Source organism: Lygodium microphyllum, chromosome 20 (assembly GCF_053477565.2).
Source record: "Lygodium microphyllum isolate KBCC chromosome 20, Lygodium_microphyllum_v1.1.10, whole genome shotgun sequence".
Taxonomy (NCBI): domain Eukaryota; kingdom Viridiplantae; phylum Streptophyta; class Polypodiopsida; order Schizaeales; family Lygodiaceae; genus Lygodium; species Lygodium microphyllum.
The window spans coordinates 118773680-118792708 of record NC_141154.1 but is presented as its reverse complement, the minus strand read 5'-3'; the positions used below and the strand labels follow the sequence as shown (position 1 = coordinate 118792708).

The 19029-nt window shown below is 41.0% G+C and overlaps 1 protein-coding gene across 2 annotated transcripts in view; it reads right to left on the bottom strand.

Moving 5' to 3' along the window:
• LOC148019307 (caffeoylshikimate esterase-like) overlaps window positions 1-19029 on the bottom strand; it is a 65426-nt gene that overhangs the window by 969 nt on the left and 45428 nt on the right. For both annotated transcript variants that reach the window (XM_087660908.1, XM_087660909.1), the window contains exons 4-8: window positions 13329-13455; window positions 13083-13229; window positions 1989-2119; window positions 1723-1860; window positions 1469-1567 (exon numbers count right to left, since the gene is read on the bottom strand). In XM_087660908.1, coding sequence (XP_087517034.1) covers window positions 1469-1567; window positions 1723-1860; window positions 1989-2119; window positions 13083-13229; window positions 13329-13455 — 642 coding nt within the window. The remainder of the gene's footprint in view (window positions 1-1468; window positions 1568-1722; window positions 1861-1988; window positions 2120-13082; window positions 13230-13328; window positions 13456-19029) is intronic.

Here is a 19029-nt window from a genome sequence, read left to right as displayed (position 1 = left end):
TTTAAGAATCTGACTACAACAAAAGTCTACAAGCTTAGTAAACTCAACGCTGTCTTGACCTAATGTGTTTTTCTCACTCACTACTACATTTGAAACTTCGATGAGAGGTCAGCATTGCCAAGAAGATGCTTCATTTTGCCATGCATGTAAGCAGATGTAAGGAGCTCAGACTGACTCTGAATATTGAGTGTTACTCATTAAGTTGACACGCAATACAGAGAAAATGCCCCAAATTCAGAGACAATGTGGAAAAGTAGCATTAACAAACTTAGATTGACACTCTATTTTGAGTGTTTAACCATTAACTCCACACTCAATGTCAAGGAATGCCAAAAGTAAGACTTGAAATATCTAAAAGCATTCAGAATGTCTAAATTTATCAACCAAATTGGGATATTACGATCCCCACGTGGTCTCTTGACACTTTTTGCTGTCTAAGCCATCTCCAAGTTACTGTTATGTTTTTCACTCTCACTATGATGGTCTTGCTATGAACAGCTATCTTATATGTTTCTTGGATGCCCTTTCACACCATCCACACAGGTTTGAACCTCAGTTGACCCATCATCTAGACATGGGCACTAAGAGGCACAGGTTGCTTCAAGTTCTTGGCAACAAGACTTCCATACTTGCACTTGCTCTACTAGAGGAGATCACGGCATCCCTAGATTAGATAGTCTATGACCTGCTTAAATAGACCTTAATCATCTCTAAATTGCATACTTGCACTTGCTCTACTAGAGGAGATCAAGGCATCCCTAGATTGGACGACCTATGACCTGCTTCAATGGGCCTAAATTCATCTCTAAATTTCTCAAACTCGTCACACAGGGTACCTAGGAATAAAAGGATCCCTCACACCACCAACAGAAACAATGTTATCCCCCCTTTCTTAATGCTCCAACTGCTCTTCCTTTGGTATTTTTTGTTGATCCCCATAAGAAATGGGCAATAAATCACGATGGTAGAGCTGGTTACTGGAACTTTCTGAGTGGTGATAATAGAAGCACCTCCCTGATAAGCCAAAATCCCTTTCCCAGAAAATGAGCCTGAGAGGGTTAATGCTTGAATTGGACTTGGGAATAATGGGGCTTGCCGCACTCTGCCAATCCCAATCATAAATCTGCCATCCATGGACAAACCCTCTAGCCTCAAAGTGCGAAGTAGCCTCAAGACCATAGGCCCATAAGCCCCTTACTATTCCCTGCCAATTGTGTGTTGATCACCTTGTGGACTTGATCCCATCTCCCAAGACCTCTCATCACCCTGTTATTGCACCACTAGGGTCCTCCAGGCTCTCACATGGGTTCTATTTACCAATTTTAAGACACTTGCTGATGGATTTACTTTAAAAGCAAATTTGATTGCCTTGGCAGCCAAAGCCTCCAGTGTTCATTTCTCTATGATAAAAAGCAGATAGTTTATAGATTTTTGGACCTCAAAAATTGGACAATGAACCAAAGCATACCTCATTTAGTCGGCTAGATATTTCATCAGTGGCTTTCAACATCTCTAAAGCAGTTTTTAAGCGTGGACGCTCTTTGTATGCTATCACATTATAACCTGTCTGGATCTCAAAACATGAAACAGTTTTTAACCAGAGATGGTTTTTGTGCACTATCACATTATAAGCTATCTGAATTTTAAAACACTATAAATTTAAATAAGTAAAATATAAAATAGAGATCTACAAGGGAATGTAGGGGAAGGAAACCTCAGCACCTGATGTCGCTTTTTAACATCCTGGAATGAGACATCTGCCAGATTTCTATCAGGCACTAGCTTTGCTCGTGGGAATAAATAAGCCAGGAATAGCAGAATCTGCAATACAAGCCAGGGAGGATACATATCTGCTGCAATCTGTTGATAGATATCAGACATAGGTGTATTAAGAAAGCTTGTCAGGGAACATGCTCCATTTTCACTTCAGAATATATTCAAATGTTCAAGTGAAGATACATCTCAAGCATTATTCCTGTAAGGCTTACCTTACACATTGGTGCTACAAGCACAGCACCATTCCAGGCACTGGGCTGCTTTAAATGCATTTTCAATGCTACTGCACCCCCCATTGATTCTCCAAAAAGGAAGCATGGTAGCCCCTTTAACTCTGGACGTGCTGCAAAATAAAATCCATGTGTAAATAATTTCCATCCGCAAATCAATATTAGCCCAAACTCTGAAAAGGTACACATAATGCTTACCCTAGACACTTCAACATTCTGCTTTGGATGCACAATTTTCCATTTTGCTTTTTGAAAGAAGCACCCATACATTAGTTGTATTAAACCTATCAAAATGAGCTAACTGCAAGAACAAAGAAATAAAGGTGCACACAAATAGACCCCCTCCATGTTCAGTATTTTATTGGTGTGCATTTGTCATTTTATTGGTGTGCATTTGTCATTTTCCCAATGAGACTGCCATCCAATAAATGTGCTCCCAAATAGCTGTAATATGGACTAGGTTTGGACAGTTTTATCCTTGCAAACATCCAACTGCAATTCTCAGATTTACATATACCCTGTAATCCACAACCTGCCTACAGTATTGAACATACTCCATTGAGATCTAGACTACCTTGGAACTTAACATTTAGCATCTTCAAGCTAAAAAAAGCAGTCTTTCAACAATGGGAGAGTCCAGCTGATTTGTCGGGATCGTGCCCAAGGTTGATCCAGGAGGAGCTTAACAAATGTGTGTAGATAATGTGGCTCAGTATCTTGTTCCCCATCACCAGAGAGTCCATGTCAAGTGCATCAAAGTTTGCGTTTGGTGCAGCAAGGTTGTACTCTAGCATCGGGATCTGTATTCAATGTTAGCCATGCTCCATTGAGCTGTAATATACATCATGATCTGTATGGAACTTCCAGATGTAAAGTCGCACTTTAAAATTTCACATCCTGAGGTAGTACATTAAAAAACGTGTTTTGGCAATGATAGGACCCCCTTTTGATTGTGATGTTCAACTTACCTTTTTCTGATAATATTCTCCAGCATCCCCAGCACAGACAGTTATGTAACTAGCCAAAACCTCAGAATAAATAGAAAACTGCTCTTTAATGCAAGGTACATCACAGAGTAGATATGCTCCAAAGTGAACATGCAATCTATCCAAATAGTCCCAAAAGCCCACTATCTGGTGCATGCAAAGAACACTGCATTATCTATCAAAGGAAAAGATGCAGAAATATCTGCAAAGAGAGATCCTGGAAATACGGAGATGTAGCAAAGCTAACAACCCTGTTTCCGAAACTCTAACATGGGACAATCCCAAAGCGGGCATTGTGTTGCACAAGCACATATGGTGTAATGTGCAGTAGTTCTCTTTCTATTAACCAATTCCCCATAGCAGTAGCACACCTGCAATGAAACTTCGTAAGTGAAGTCTCTGCCTTAAAGGCAATTCGTTGCCATAACTTGATCGTGTTAATTTCCCACTGATCAGTTGGCTTGTGTAGGCCTAAAACAGATATTTGCATATTCAACGATCCAAAGGCAAAGAACAATCAAAGAGTGATGATTTCAGCGACCAAATATAAGAGAGGATCCTGAGCAACTCATGCTGATGGAGTAAGGCAGACTGCAAAAGTGTTTGAAAATATACCACATTCAGCTCACACATGATAGATTTCTTGAGTCCACTCTCCGCTATGCTTTTGTACACATGAAATGCTTTGTTTTTGTCTGGTTGATTGCAATCATTCAAGAAAGAGTTTGAAGAAAAATTATTCTTCAATAAAGATTTTTGTCTTGAATGTATTTGCCAATTCTGTAACTTACAAGTACCATTTTGCTACAATCATACTCTGCATGAGGCAAGAGCAATTCCTCCTACTGACGTATAAGTATCCCGAAACTCCTCTAAGATTGAAATCATTGGTTTCTATATTCTTCACCATTTTCTATAATTTTTTATATGTCCCCCTCGAGGTGGACTGCAAAATGAGATCAAGTCACAGCTAAATTCTTACTTTGAAATTCAAGACATGGACAGTATTTGCAACCATTTCTTGACAATTTATCAGTAAGATGCATATCGATGACCAAGCGTGCCCTTTCTGCATGCAAGTGAATGTCATCCATGGCCATATGAAAAGACAGCCCATCCAAATCAAAGCATGACCAGAGAGCTGATCTAGTGATTAATGCACATTCTAAATCTGATATCATCCTTTGTGATATGGAATAGAACTATACCATGGACACATGGCCTTAAATCTGTGACAGCTTTATGTAGAAAAGTGGAGTGATTTCAATGAAAAGCATGCTATAGAGGGAAAAAAAGGGCATGGGAAACTGACAGCTCAATCTTTTTTTGGACAATGTCTCACCAACTAAAACAACACCTGCTACACATCCCCACATGAAAACTTTTCACTCAAGGGGTAACTAATTCACAATTTGTGAAGTTTTGACATGTGAAATACATGTTTCCATTTGTCCAGCAGAAGGAAGCGATAAGACTACAAAATCTAATGGTGCCTATTAAGGGGCTGATGCTTGTCTACTTTTGTCATTTTCCCACTGAAAAAGTGCAGCCACAAAGATCGCCTGAAAGGTTAAATTACGGCTTCAATATTGTGCCAGATGGGTCTAAAATGCATTCCAAACCATATTTCTCTGAGCCTGAGAAAGGAATCAACTACAGCCACTATGGACTATAAACCCAAAGTAGACTAAAAAATAAGTGTTCTTGGCTCTTAGACTGCAATAGTTCTTGGCTCTTAGACTGCCATAGGTGTACCTTCTTTTTGTCATTTACCCAATTGACTGCTTGGCTTTTTGAAGGGTAAAATGACCATGCTTCAATGCAATTGTCAGAGTTGCTTGGCTATTCCTTGAAATTGATGCAGGTGTAAAGAATCGATATGGATGCGCTTACAGATACAATAGCCTAAGTGCACTTCTAGAGTACTCAAACTTATCTTTACCTAATGCTTTGGTAAATATATCCGCAACTTGGTCATTGATTTTGACACGTACCAAGTCTATCTCTCCATCCCTGACTTTCTCTTTGATGAAATGATAGCGCACTTCAATATGCTTCACCCTTGCATGGTAGACTAGGTTCTTTGCTAACATGATGCTACTAATGTTATCGCAATGCATGAACTCCACCATCTATCTCAATCCCCATATCACATAGAATTAGTCTCAACCATATCTGCTCACATGCTACCAATGCTATACCCTTGTACTCTGCTTCTATGCTTGACAAAGCAACAATGGATTGCTTCTTGCTGCTCCAACTCACCATGGCTAAACCAAATGAAAAAACATAACCACCGGTGGATCTCCTATCCATAATACTTCTTGCCCAATCTACATCTATGTATCCAAACAATGTAGGTTTGATCCCTTTCTCATAGAACAAGCCATAGCTAACTATCTTCTTCACATATCTCAAGACTCTCCTCACTGCATCCAAATGTGACTTGCATGGCTTTTGCATGAATTGGCTTACCACTCCCACTAAATAACTCAAGTCCGATCTAGTTATGATTAGATAGATCAAGCTGTTGGAATTGGAAGGACATAGCTGAGAGAGTTTGAGATCAAGCAGGAGCGTATAAGAGTGACGGTTGGAGAGAGTGTGAGCAGAGTGAAAGTTCGAGACGATAAGACTGTATCAACAATGTGTTGGTACACAAAGAATAAAATATATTTATACTTAGGGCACATAAAGGGTGCGTTCACATGTACAATGTGTGTGTACTATATACACGGAGGTTACCGGGCCTTTATATCCCAACAATCTCCCACTTAAAGGTCCGATATGAACCTCTAGCTAACCGACTCCCACTAGTCGAATCCAATGCTCGTGCTGAGCTTTGCTTAGACTTTTAGTGAGAACATGTGCAGGGTTATCTTGTGTTTTAATCTTGGTCAATGTGATTTGACCATCTTCCAGAATCTGTCTGATGAAGTGATATCACACATCTATATGCTTTGTACGTGAATGATACATGGCATTCTTAACCAGATACACTGCACTCTGGCTATTACATCCCAAAACTGCAATACCCATAGACATGCCGAGATCATCTGCAAGTCTGCTCAACCATATAGCTTCCTTAGAAGCTTCAGTGGTACTCAGTGCAACAATGTTTTGCAATCTGGAACACCAAGAAACAGCCCCACCAACAACAGTAAAGACATACCCGCTGGTGGACCTACAAGTGTCCAAGTCACCTGCCATGTCTACATCACAATACTAAGTGCACCCTGCCCATAGCAAATACTTTTTCTTTGTGTACCCTTAAGGTATCGAAGAATACACTTGACAACCTCCCAATGTGCTTTGCCAGGATTTGACATAAACCTGCTAACAACTCCACAGCATGATCAATGTCTGGACGAGTGGCAACCATAGCATACATAAGAGAGCCACAAGCTGATGCATAAGGAACTCCCTTCATAGCATTTGCTTCCACGTAATCTTTCGGGCTGTTGGCTTTGCTAAGCTTGAGATAAGGAGGTAAGGGTATCCCAAAAGGCTTAGCTTCAGCCATGCTAAATCTGTCCAGTACCTTTCCAATGTACTTTTCTTGAGATAAAAATAGCAATTTCTGCATTCTATCTCTATGAATCCTCATGCCCAAAATATGCTCTGTATTCCCCAAATCTTTCATGGAGAAAGCTGATTTCAGCTGATTTTTTTGAGCATCCAAGCTAGTCTTTCTTTTCCCAGCTAGTAACATATTATCCACATACAAAACAAGTATTATGGGGCTACCATCTGTATCCTTTTTCATGTACAAGCAATGATATGCATGGCTACTTGTAAACTCATGAGATAGCATAAAAGTATCAAACTTTTTGTACCACTGCCGTGGTGCTTGCTTCAACTATACAGGCTGCGTTTTAGCTTACACACCATCTGCTTTTTTCCAAGAACTACAAAGCCCTCAGGCTGTTTCATGTAGATTTCCTCATCAATGTCACCATGCAAGAAAGCTGTTTTTAAATCCATTTGATACAACTCTAAATCCAAAACAGCAGTAAGAGCAAAAAGCACACGTAAAGTGGTCATCTTCACAACAGGTAAGAAGACCTTTTTGAAAGTCAATCCCTTCCTTTTGTGCATAACCTTTGGCAACTAGCCTTGCCTTGTACTTGGGGTTCCCATCAACTGTCTTGACTTTGTACACCCATTTGTTTGGAAGTGGCTTCCTTCCCTTTGGTAATGACACAAGACCCCAAGTATCATTTGCATATAGAGATTTAATCTCTTCCTGCATGGCTAGCTCCCACTTACACAGCTGAACTCACATGACTTGGCCTCTTTGTATGTAAGAGGCTCACCCTCATCTGTAAGCATCACATAATGCAAGGAGGGGTCAAACCTATGTGGTTGCCTTCTTACACGTGTAGACCTGCGTACCCAATGATCAACATTGTCAGGAATTGGGTCTACATCACGAGGTATATTATTTTCAGCATTCATTGCTGCTGTAAACCATTTTCAGCATGCTGTTCATGCTGTACAGCACCTTCATTTTCATTTCCAGCACCTGCATTTTCATAATCAGCAAGCCTATCTTGCTGTCCATGACCTCCTTGTGCTTCTATTTGCTGTCCATCATCATCTGGCTCAAAAGTAACCGGTTGATCATCAGTTTCAGCCTGTGGTACAGCACCTTGAGGCTCATTTTCTGAAGTTATGGGTAGCTGCAAACTCTGAAATTTCACCTTTTTCAGATCTTCATTAGAGGTTAAAGAGCCTTTCAGCAATTTTGCCTCATTAAACACAACATTACGGCTACGAATAAGGTAACCACACTCTGTAGCCAAATTCACCCTCATCACCATAGCCCATGAAAATGCCTTTGGTGGATTTTCGGTCAAGTTTGTTCCTCAGATCATCCCTAACATGAAAATGCCTTTGGTGGATTTTCGGTCAAGTCTACTACCAGTCGACTCTTGGAACAATTCAAGGCTTTACAATGCAAACAATACAATGTGCCCTTCTTGGATCCTTTTGCAATCAGCATGGAACCCTTTTTTACTTTCCACAAACCACCACCAAACAGTGTGGTGTAGCCACGCAAGTCAAGCTGACCAACAGACAGCAAACTCTTTTTAATGCCAGGCACATATCTGACATCTTTCAACACAAGCTCTTGACCATTTTCTAAAGACAATTGTACGGTGTCAATCCCATCAACACTGCAAGCATGGTTATTTCCAAGGTACACCTTTCCATAACTGCCTGCATTGAACATAGCAAAACACTCCAAGCAAGGAGTTACATGGAAAGAGGCACCAGAGTCTGCAATCCAAGTCTGAGTGACACCATCATCAACTGACAAGAGAGCATCAATCACATCAGCCTTGGTAATCTGTATATCCTGCATGTGACATACAAGGGCATCATAATCAACTGCACATAATACATCAGCCTCTGTATCTGAAAGCTCCTCTATAACCACACTAGAGGCCACATTGGCCTTTTCTTTGTCTTTGGATGTCTCCAATGCATTTGTCTTTTCTTCCTTCTTCTTTTTATCTCCTGCATTCTTTTTTCTCTCTTGTTCCTTCTTGTAGTACCTACAATCAGGTTTCTTGTGGCCCTTCTGACCACAATGATAGCAAGTGATGTCACTCTTATCCTTTCCTTTGCTCTTGCTCCTGTTTCTCTACCCTACATATGCATTTTTCTTTTCAACCCTGCCTCTTACATTATAAGCTGAGTTGCTGCCTTCTCCACTAGACATACGTCTAATTTCTTCATTCAAGATAGAACCCCTCACCCCATCATATGAGAGATTGGGGTTATTGCTGAGTGAAACCACCAAGGTTTCCCACGAGTCCGGCAGTATCATGATCAAAAATATCGCCCTCAACTTATCAAAGTCCAAGTTTGCATCTTTGAGCTGATTTAGAATCCCTGTAAATGCACTCAAGTGCTCAGCTGCAGGCTTTTACTCATCCAGTCGCATATTCACCAACTTGCGCATTAAATGCACATGATTAACAGGTGTGGTGATCTCATAAGTAGTCTTCAATTTCTCCCATATTGCATAACCTGTGTCTAAACCCTTAATGTCTGTCAGAATGTCATCAGTGACACCCATCTTTATGTAAGCCACAACCTTTTTATTCACTGTGGCCCAATCTGCATCAGACATTAGTGCGGGTTTATCTTCCTGCAAAGCATCCTCACAATCCTTCAAGAACAAAATGCCCTGCATACGGTCTTTCCAAAGGTCAAAGCCGTGACCATCAAACCGTTTGATCTCCATCAAACTCTTGATGTCTGAACTGGAAGAAGTTGCAGCCATTTTATCACGAACACAAGAGTAAATGCACTAATCTCCGGAAGCATAAGCTGAACCAGCAAAGTACCCTGCTGTTTTTCTTCAACCAGAAACAAATCTCTGCTGCATATACATTAACTAGCCATTGCACGGGCAAAAGATGCAGAAATTTCAAGTCCAAAATTGCATGAATATCAGTCAATCTGACCCAGTTGACTAAAGCTTTGCCAATACATGAAAAGCCCCAAATTTCTAGGATCCAATGTCAAGAAATTTTACTCAAAAAGGCAAAATTTCGACAAAATTTACAAAATTCCCAATTTAATTGAGGTCACCGCTTGCAATGTTTGCAATTTCTAACTCAAAAGTCACTGACAGGCATGAATGATGCCAAATCTGGGAAAAGCCCCAAATTCTGTGGCCCGATTTGCACAGATTTTGAAACTGTGCCTCTGGTGTGTGAACATCCGCCAAGGCAAGTGGTAATTAAAGAGATTGAAGGAAAAAAATTTATTTAAAAAACAGACGAAGTCCATTGACCGCCGCGTTACTAGCAGCGTTCCACGCACGTGTCTCACACCCTCCGTCAGTTCTCCACGATGGCCCCCTCTGTCGCGACACGGAGTCTCCTTGCCAAACATGTTAGTCGCCTCACATCTTCACCACGCGCAGTAACAGGCGCCTGATCCACACCCACTGCCCAGTGTCGCCTGGTTGGTACACGCAGAGTAGTTGCCGCCTGGTTGGTCCACGTTCCCGACGACCTGTCTGCACGTCTGCTACCAGTCGACTCTGCCTGTCGCTTGCCTGCTGAAGGTCGCGTTCGAGTTGGGAAGCGTACACAGAACCTTAAGCTTTCATACCAGTTGTTGGAACTGGAAGGACACAGCTAAGAGAGTTTGAGATCGAGCAAGAGCGTATAAGAGTGACGGCTAGAGAGAGTGTGAGCAGAGTGAAAGTTCGAGATGATAAAAGTGTACCAACAATGTGTTGGTACACAAAGAATAAAATGTATTTATACTTAGGGCACGTAAAGGGTGCATTCACATGTACAATGTGCGTGTACTATATACACGGAGGTTACTGGGCCTTTATATCCCAACACAAGCTACCAACTCTCTTTTTGAACATAGTAACATCATCAATATATTGTCCATCATCAAACCATCTTTATGTTTTAATCCAATTGTGTATCGACTAGCTTACATGTTGTCATCCCATACTTCTCCAACATCTTCAATGAATATTGCCTTTGGACTAACCAAATTCCATGTCGAGTATCTATCATTTAATGCCTAGAAAGTACCTCAATAATCCAAGGTTTTTTATGTCAAATTCCTTATGCAACCCATGCTTTACTTCAATAATATCTCTTTCAAGAGTACTTCCAATGATAAAATCAACATCAATGACCATAACCACCATTCCATCCTTCGTATGTCTGACATAAAGTATGCTTTATTGAAATCCCATGCTACATAAGAACCTATTGATCCTCTCGCATCAAGCTCTGGATGCTTGCTCCAACCCATACAATGTCTTCCTTAACTTGCACACATAATATGGATACTTAGGATATACATACCCTTTCGGCTATTCTATATATACTTTCTCCTCCAATGTACATACCCTTTCGGCTATTCTATATATACTTTCTCCTCCAATGTACCATTCAAGAAAGCATTCTTGACATCCATTTGATATAATTTTCGGCCATAAACCAAAGCTAAGACAATCAGCGATCTCATTGTAACCATCTTTGCCAATGGACTATATGTTTCCTCCCCAAGAAGGTCAGTCATAAATATATGTATGTATCATGTGAGTTCAACATAATGGATTTTTAAAATACCATTTTTACACATTTTTTATGTACAAAGAGGTCCCATATGCAAGGGTTACTTACAAATTGAATAGAAAAGGGTTATGTTTTATCAATGAATAATTCACAAATAATGATATTTATAAATAGACCTTAAACACACGTAATATAGAGGGTGTACATATAGTGAATTCCCTAGGGTCTCCTCATAGTCCAATCCATATGTTTATGGATAACCCTTTGCAACCAACCTTGCTTTGTACATTACCAATGAGCCATCTGACTTGCACTTGACCTTATACACCTACTTGTAGCCAATTGCTTTCTTACCATAAGGCAACTCAACTAGATTTCATGTCTTGTTCTTGGTTAATGCATCCATTTTCTCATCCATGACTTCCTTCCAATATTTGCTTTCAACTACTTCTTCAACGCAAATAGGCTCTACATGCTGCACATAATATACCATGTATGCATAATGCATCTTCATAAAGCCATTATATGTCAATCTATCAACTCGATCCCAAGCATCTTTGCATGTAGCAACCTTCTTGATGTGTAGAATCAATGTCTCCAAAATGCATATAAATATCTAGTGCAAGTCCTTATTTTCATATGTCCAATCCTTGTATGCTTTCTTTTGTTCCTCTATGGGCTCATCGGGGAAGTTTAGGGTATATATCTTCACATGTAATGAGGTCCCATAGACATCTTCCCATCAAAAAATTCTCCATGTAATAGGACCATACACTATAGTTGTCCTTAGTCAATTCATCACCCACAATTTGTGTAATCTGTGCGGTTTGTGACATTATGCTATGGATGTCATACATGTGTCCAATTGCTGTCACATACACATATACATCATGCCTGTACGGTACTAAAAGCATCAAAATACGAGTCTAAAATTGACCACTTTTCCTATTGTTTTTCTGCAATTTTTTATGCCAAGAATGAAGTCCGAGACAAGTTTAGTCCATAATAATTTTCCTAGAATTTTTCTAATAGTTTTTTTTCTTTAAATTGACACCCAAAAAATGGCATAAAAACCAACCTTTAAGCCTTGAAACAACTAGTTGAATAAGATTGCAATGTGAACTCACAATAGTGAACCAGTTTGGAAAATAACCAGTTCAAGCTTGCCTTCAGTGTGAACAGAATTTCTCAAATATCCAGTTCATAAGAGCTCCAGTGTGAACAGAATTCCTGAAATATCCAGTTCATAGGAGCTCCAATGTGAACAGAGAGGATTGAATCGGTTCAATGCCCTTGCTAGTGTGAAAAGAGCTCTATTAAGTATTAAGGCTTATGGTTAAGCTTTAAAGCTTAAAGAAGTTTATTCAAATGAATAAAATGCAACAGGGCAGCATATTTCTATGACACCATAGAATCGCAAGAAGCTTCGGGTTCTTCTAAAATGCCACAAACTGAACAACCACCTCCTCGTGTCCTCCAGAAAGAATTTTGGAGCTTCAACCATCTCGTCATGTCCTCAAGGTTCAGCAACACTATGTTTGGGATTAGATCCTTAAGAAGTTCGGCTCTTCTTCTACATGAGACGAAGTACCAGATCTCCATCCTTTGCTACAATGGGTCATCATCTACACTCCTCAGGCAGAGGCACGCATCTACTGTCTAAGAAGGGGGTACAGCAACATGTTTTCTTACTTGTGAGCCACATCACAAAGTCAGCAAGACATGAAGTTACCACTATGTTTTTATTACCTTTCCTCCATTGGAGCCCTGTATAGCTTTATACTAATGCAAAGAAACTTTTTACGTAAATAGTATCAGCCCCTACCACATAGGTTGTAAGGCACTTTATCCATGGAAGAAATATTTCCAAATGCACTTAATCCAATCCATCGTGTGATCACATCTGAAGCTCCTCTAATAGCAAGTTCTTTTTTTGAAGAGCAAGATCCACAAGCATCCCGCACAGTGCCTTACCAGCTTTGTACACACTAATTAATCATTTTTTCAAGGGATACACAAACCTTTGATTTTTGAGTAGTTCTCAATGACATGATCTACAAGCTTGTCAAAATCAGGAATAAAGCAATGAAGCCCTGATGACAGGCCACATCCGGGATAGTCCATTCCAAAGACTGCATACCCAGCTTTTGCAAGCTTTCTTGCAATACCTACATTTTCCCAGTAGATCTGTGAATTCAATGAAAAGCCATTCTGTTTTGATGTTTATTTGAAAGCACAACATAGGCAAACAGATAGAAGTTACACACCTTCAAAAAAGAAAGTACAACTATCCCCATAACCGTGGCAAATGAAAACAGTTGCCCTGACATGTTTTCCCTGAGGTAACCAGCTTTTTGTAAATATCTCCAAGCCATGTGAGTTCAACTCATAGAACTGCAGGATAACAACATTACAGTCACAAAACAGTTAGCATTTTCTTGACCCTAGCCAGAGCAGCAGAGGACATGTTTGTTACTGCAATGCTGCTTCAAACTAGAATGGGCACATGTTTTTACTTAAGCTTTAGCTCTGTTTGTCAATCCTTGTATATCATATCTGGATTTTTTGGTAGTTAGGATGATTAAATGCCTGTGATTGAGCACCAAAGGACTCCTCTTCAACCAAACATCATCCGTAAGTGGCCAGATATCATTGAGAAACTGCTAGGAGAAATTTCAGGGAGGAGGAGGGAGAAGCAAGGAACCTTTTTTGTCAGCTTCCGGAAGTCCCTTTTTTTGTGATAAGAGGAGAAGAAATGAGTGGTTAACAACTAAGCAGGGTGAGTCGTGACTATACCAGCCTGCCCCCCACCCCACAAAAAGCAAAAATTAAAAAATTAAAATTACCACAAAAAGGAAATACGTAATTAAAAATATATGTACAAGCATGGTACTTCCTAGAGTAGCCAGCTTGTAACTGCAACCATATTAGGAGTTTAGGTTGCTCTCTAGGCCTTTTCTTTTGAAGCCCAGCAGGACCCTCTTAACTGGTAGGAGTATATTTATTTGCACACAGCAACAAAAAATGCTCTAGAGCAGCCACTATCCCCTCCCCTCAAAGTGGTGAGACAAGCACCACGCCCAATCCCTCATCTCCTTTTATAAAGCTTGTAAAACTCAAGGAAGATAAAATTCCAAGGCATCAATTGCAATCACACCCCTCTTTTGAGAGATTCTTTGCAAAAAGTGTTAGGATTATAAGTCATTGATTGCAATTACACAGCTCTTCTAAGATAGCTTTTGCAAAAGCTCTAGACCATGAATAATAAGATTCGAGCTACAAGGCATTGGGCATTCTTGATTGTTGTTCTTGAAATAGCTTTTGCACATTAGAATCCAGCCCTCAACATCAAGATATGCAAATCATGAGGATATCTTGATTATGTAGTTGTATGACCTGATGAATGTCCACTATGCCAACTATAAGTAATCCTCTTGTGAAGAATCTTAAAACTTAAGATCATGCTTTAACATGTGATTTGTGATTTGAACGAGTGAGAAGAAACAATTACCCTAAAATATAGCCAAGACACTAGCACACCACAATGACCTCAGTGATTTACCTCCTTCAAACGAAACTACTCATAAATAGAAACATGCAGAGTCTAGGCCCTCCTACACTACAAGGTGGTTCTTGTAAGGAATGCTAGCGCAACCAAAGAGAAACATTGAGTCTATGACACACACTAAACACAATCCAATGAATGCTCAATGAATGCTTGTGCATATCCTTTACTACTACAAATCCAACATGACCAAATCTTTAATGCCAAAGTTTGCTTATTCCTAATCTAGCAGGGCTATAGAGCACTTAGCTCATACAGCTTATACATCCTTTCTCCTTTGGTAATAACCTTGCCAATACTATCGAGAATTTCTATGCCTATCTTTGTAAATCTCACTTCATAACCAAGATTACTTATAGAAGCAACTAATAATAGATTTATCTTGATCTCTAGAGCATAAAACACATTTGAAAGCTTTTTGACTTCACAATTTTTAGCAACATAGGAAATAGTATTGTATCTTCAACAATTCATTTTGCATTGTTACCAACTAACATAATGGTGGGTCCTTGTAGAGGCTACATAGAATTGTATAGACCTTTCTTGTTGCCCATGGATAAGAACAACCACAATCCAACATCCATGAGTTGGTGATTGATGCTTCTACACACTAAGCAACACACTTACTCAATGGTAGCCATGAATTACTCCTACTCTACTTCAAACATATTCACTATCTTCTTCTCTTTACTTTTCACAACACCATTATTTTCATCTATCTTATTGGCACAGCAATATGCAATTGCATATCCCTTTATCTTATAATAGACACACTCTCCTTGAAACTTCTCTTTGCCACTTCTTTTTACGATCATTACTTTTGGTGGGAAACCACCTTTGCCTTTTGCATTGGCAAAGAATGAACATCTCCATTGTTGCTTCATTCTTGCGCTTTGAGCCACAACTCCTCCTTCATTAGTGATTTGGTGAACAAATTCAAAGACATCGTCAAGCGAGCTCTTGCTAGTCCTTTGTATCGCACCAGCCATCTAGTCATGCAAATTCTTCTCAATAATGAATGCTTTTATTGTCGCTCTTTGTTGCTAGTTGATTCTCCAAGTATTGGATCCTTGTTTGATTCTACGTTTCATGTTGAGTCTTTAATATATTCCATGCCTCTAATGCTTTGGTTACATACCAAATCAAGGTCAAATCTCTGTCAAAGTGCTTGCAAATAAGACACACAGTGCATTTGCATTCACAAGCCCATGTGTTTTAGCATTTGGAGAAACCATTACTCTCAAACTTTATGGGTCAAGCCTTGGGGGTAGGCTATGTTCTAGGTTAATCCCCACCACTGTCTCAAAAGCCCATAAAAATCAAGGATAGCCCAAAGCATAATTTATATCATCTAACTTGCCTTCAGTGAAGACTAATGGAAGAATCCCCAATGTTCGAATTGCCAATACAGTAGCACCACACTTCTCGATGTGCTAATGTTGCTTCCTAATGTAGACATCACTTCTTTTTATTATTAAAGCCCTTGTCTCTTTTGTACTCTTCAATCCTTAGAAACCCCTATGCTCTAATAAGATGTGAAATTATGTGAGGCGACGAAACCTCGATAAAAAATAAAGAGTGCACATCAAATTACAGAATAACAGAGATTTTGATATAACGATAGCTCTATATACCTATGTGCTTCTACAATGAAGCTTAGATGGCAATCTAGATAGATTCTAGATGAAGAGCTTAAAGCTTGCCAAATGAACTCTGCCTAGGCACGAATGATCATGGTTCTAAGAGGACCTCTTTTTAATAGCCCATAAAGGTGGTGCATTCAACATGACTGACCTACCATATTATCAGCCTTTGCTAGTCATCTAGGAAATACTCCCTTTACCATCAAGTTAGAAGTGTTGCAAGTAAACCCCCACCAACTGGAGCTGCCAATCCCCCCTAACACTCCATGACCCCTTAGACACAAAATAGGCATCCTTGATAACTCCCACACCCTACAACTCGATGCAATGTGCTTCAAGTTATTGCTGGTTTAACTACTCCATCTAACCCAAAGGCTAAACCATTATTGTTGGGTATCTCACACGCCTTACTTACGCCTACGCTCATATGGGAGTGTGCGGGTGATCACTAGGACACTGGGGCACTTTTTACTCTCGGTAGGAGAGGTTTTTTCCCCCAGATTATGTGTACTATTTTGTATGTGCTTGTGGTGCACACTTATGGGCACTTACTGTGTTCGGGTGTGAACAGCCCCTTATAACTCTAAGGTATAAGGGTTATCATTTGTACTTTCAGCTAACACTCTATTCAGTACTATTGCATTGGGTGTCGTGCTCAACTCTGTCTCTCACTCTCACACTGTCTACTGCACTTCAGCTGCACCTCGATCCTCTCCCATCTGACATTTGGTATCAGAGCTCAGCTCTGAACTCAGCTTCTGCAGCACACGCCGGTCCTGCTCCAGCGTCAGACGTCACCTCAGCACAGGTACAACCTGTCGTCAGTTCTGTCAGCAGTGAGGCGCTGTTCCACAGAGCTGCCTCAGCACAGTACAAGTCGTCGCCAGCCTCCACCAGTACCCTGTCCGTCAGCAGCTCGCGAGCAGCACCAGGTCCACGTCAACGTTAGTCTCGTCAGTCACGTCTGACATCAGTCTGCTTCACGTCAGCTGCAGGCGCTGACGTATGCCAGCGCGCTGTCCAACAGTGCAGTCCTCGTCAGCCCAGGCGCCGCCTAAGTCGTCTGTTAGCCCATACGACTTCCGTCAGACCACCGTCAGTCCACCCGTCACACGCGACTGACCTGCGCCCGCCCGTCAACGTCTCGTGCAGCCCGCAAGTCTGACATCAGCCCGTCCTGCCCGCCGTTTTGACCACGCGCAGCCAGCTCGTCTGACGACCACGTCAGCCTGTCCTGCGCCAAACTGCCCGTCGACCAGCACACGCAAGTCAGCTCCACGTCAGGTAAAATTTTCAACAATTTTTTTTTAATTTCAGCCCAGAACACAGTTCTGGAAGCGGAGGTTCACACGCGGCAAGCACAGAACAAGTGGGGGGATAAATTTCATGCAAATTTCTGGACTGGATCGTCAGAAATTTTGGGGCTTTTGTGTATTTGGAGGACAGATGCATTTGAACTGCTGATACAGTCACAGAAAGACTGTTTTTGACAGAAATTTTGGCAGAAAATTTTGGGGCTTTTGATGTTTTAGTGCTGCTGAGCACTAATTGCACCTTGGGAAGCGTGCATCAGTGACAGTTTTTTTGACAGAGTACCCTTTGCAAGTTAATTGCAGACTTGTGTTTGCTGCAATTTCTGGAAATTTGCAGATTTCCAGCCCGTACTGCATTGACATTGCTCTATTACCTTTTGGGAAATAATGGCAAATCAGGGAGGAGATGTATTCACCTATGTGTCCAAGGAAGACCGATTGGATGGGAACAATTATTCCCTTTGGTCTTTCATGATGAAGAATGTATTAGTGGCCAAAAATTTGTGGGATTATGTCAGTGGAGAGGAAGCACGACCGGGAGTTGTGGCTCCCGCTACTCCTCCTCCAGGAGGACGTACAAGAGGGCAACCTCAGCCCCCTCCACCTCACCCTGCTCAGCCACTTCCCCCAAGAACTGCAGCTCAGAAAACTTGGGATACACGGGATGCACAGGCTATGTCGCTGATTGCATTGGCAGTTCAGCGTTCTATCATTCCTCATATTCGTTCAGCAGCTTCTTCACAAGAAGCTTGGTTGATATTGGAGCAGATGTTTGCAGGAAAGAATGAGACTCGCATCTCTTTCTTGAAGAAAGAGCTAGAGACTCTAAAGATGAATGAGGGTGATTCTATGCAGGATCATCTCAACAAAATTCAGGACTTGCGGGAGCAACTCATGAATGTGGATGAGTACTACTCAGATGCGCAGCTGATTTCTACGACATTGAATTCACTGCCTCCCTCTTACTTGGCTTTTCATACTGCCTTGAACCTCACTATGAGGATTTCGAAAGAGCCCATCACTTTCATTCAGCTTGTCAGTTTGCTTCTAGAGGAGGAACAAACTAGACGGAACAGTGGTGTGGATGGTATAGCCTCTGAGCAGGCTTTTATGTCAAGGCAGAAGGGTAAAAACAGCCAAGGGAAAAATGCTTCGCAGAGTTCTGGTAGTAGTAACACTTCACAGACAAGTCAGAAACAGGGGGGCACGCAAGCCAAGAAAGGAAAATGCCATTACTGCAAGAAGCCTGGCCACTACATCACTGAGTGCAGGAAGCGCATCGCCAAAGAGAAGAAGAAGGAGTCAGGGATGTCTGTTTCTGCAGCTCCTTCCACTGCTAGTGAGTCCGCGTCCTTTGTTGCAGACAGGGACTATTGTTTTTACACCTGCAGTTATGATGTCTCTTGGGCTGATAGAGCATTTAGCTCTACAGAAGATGCTGACACTT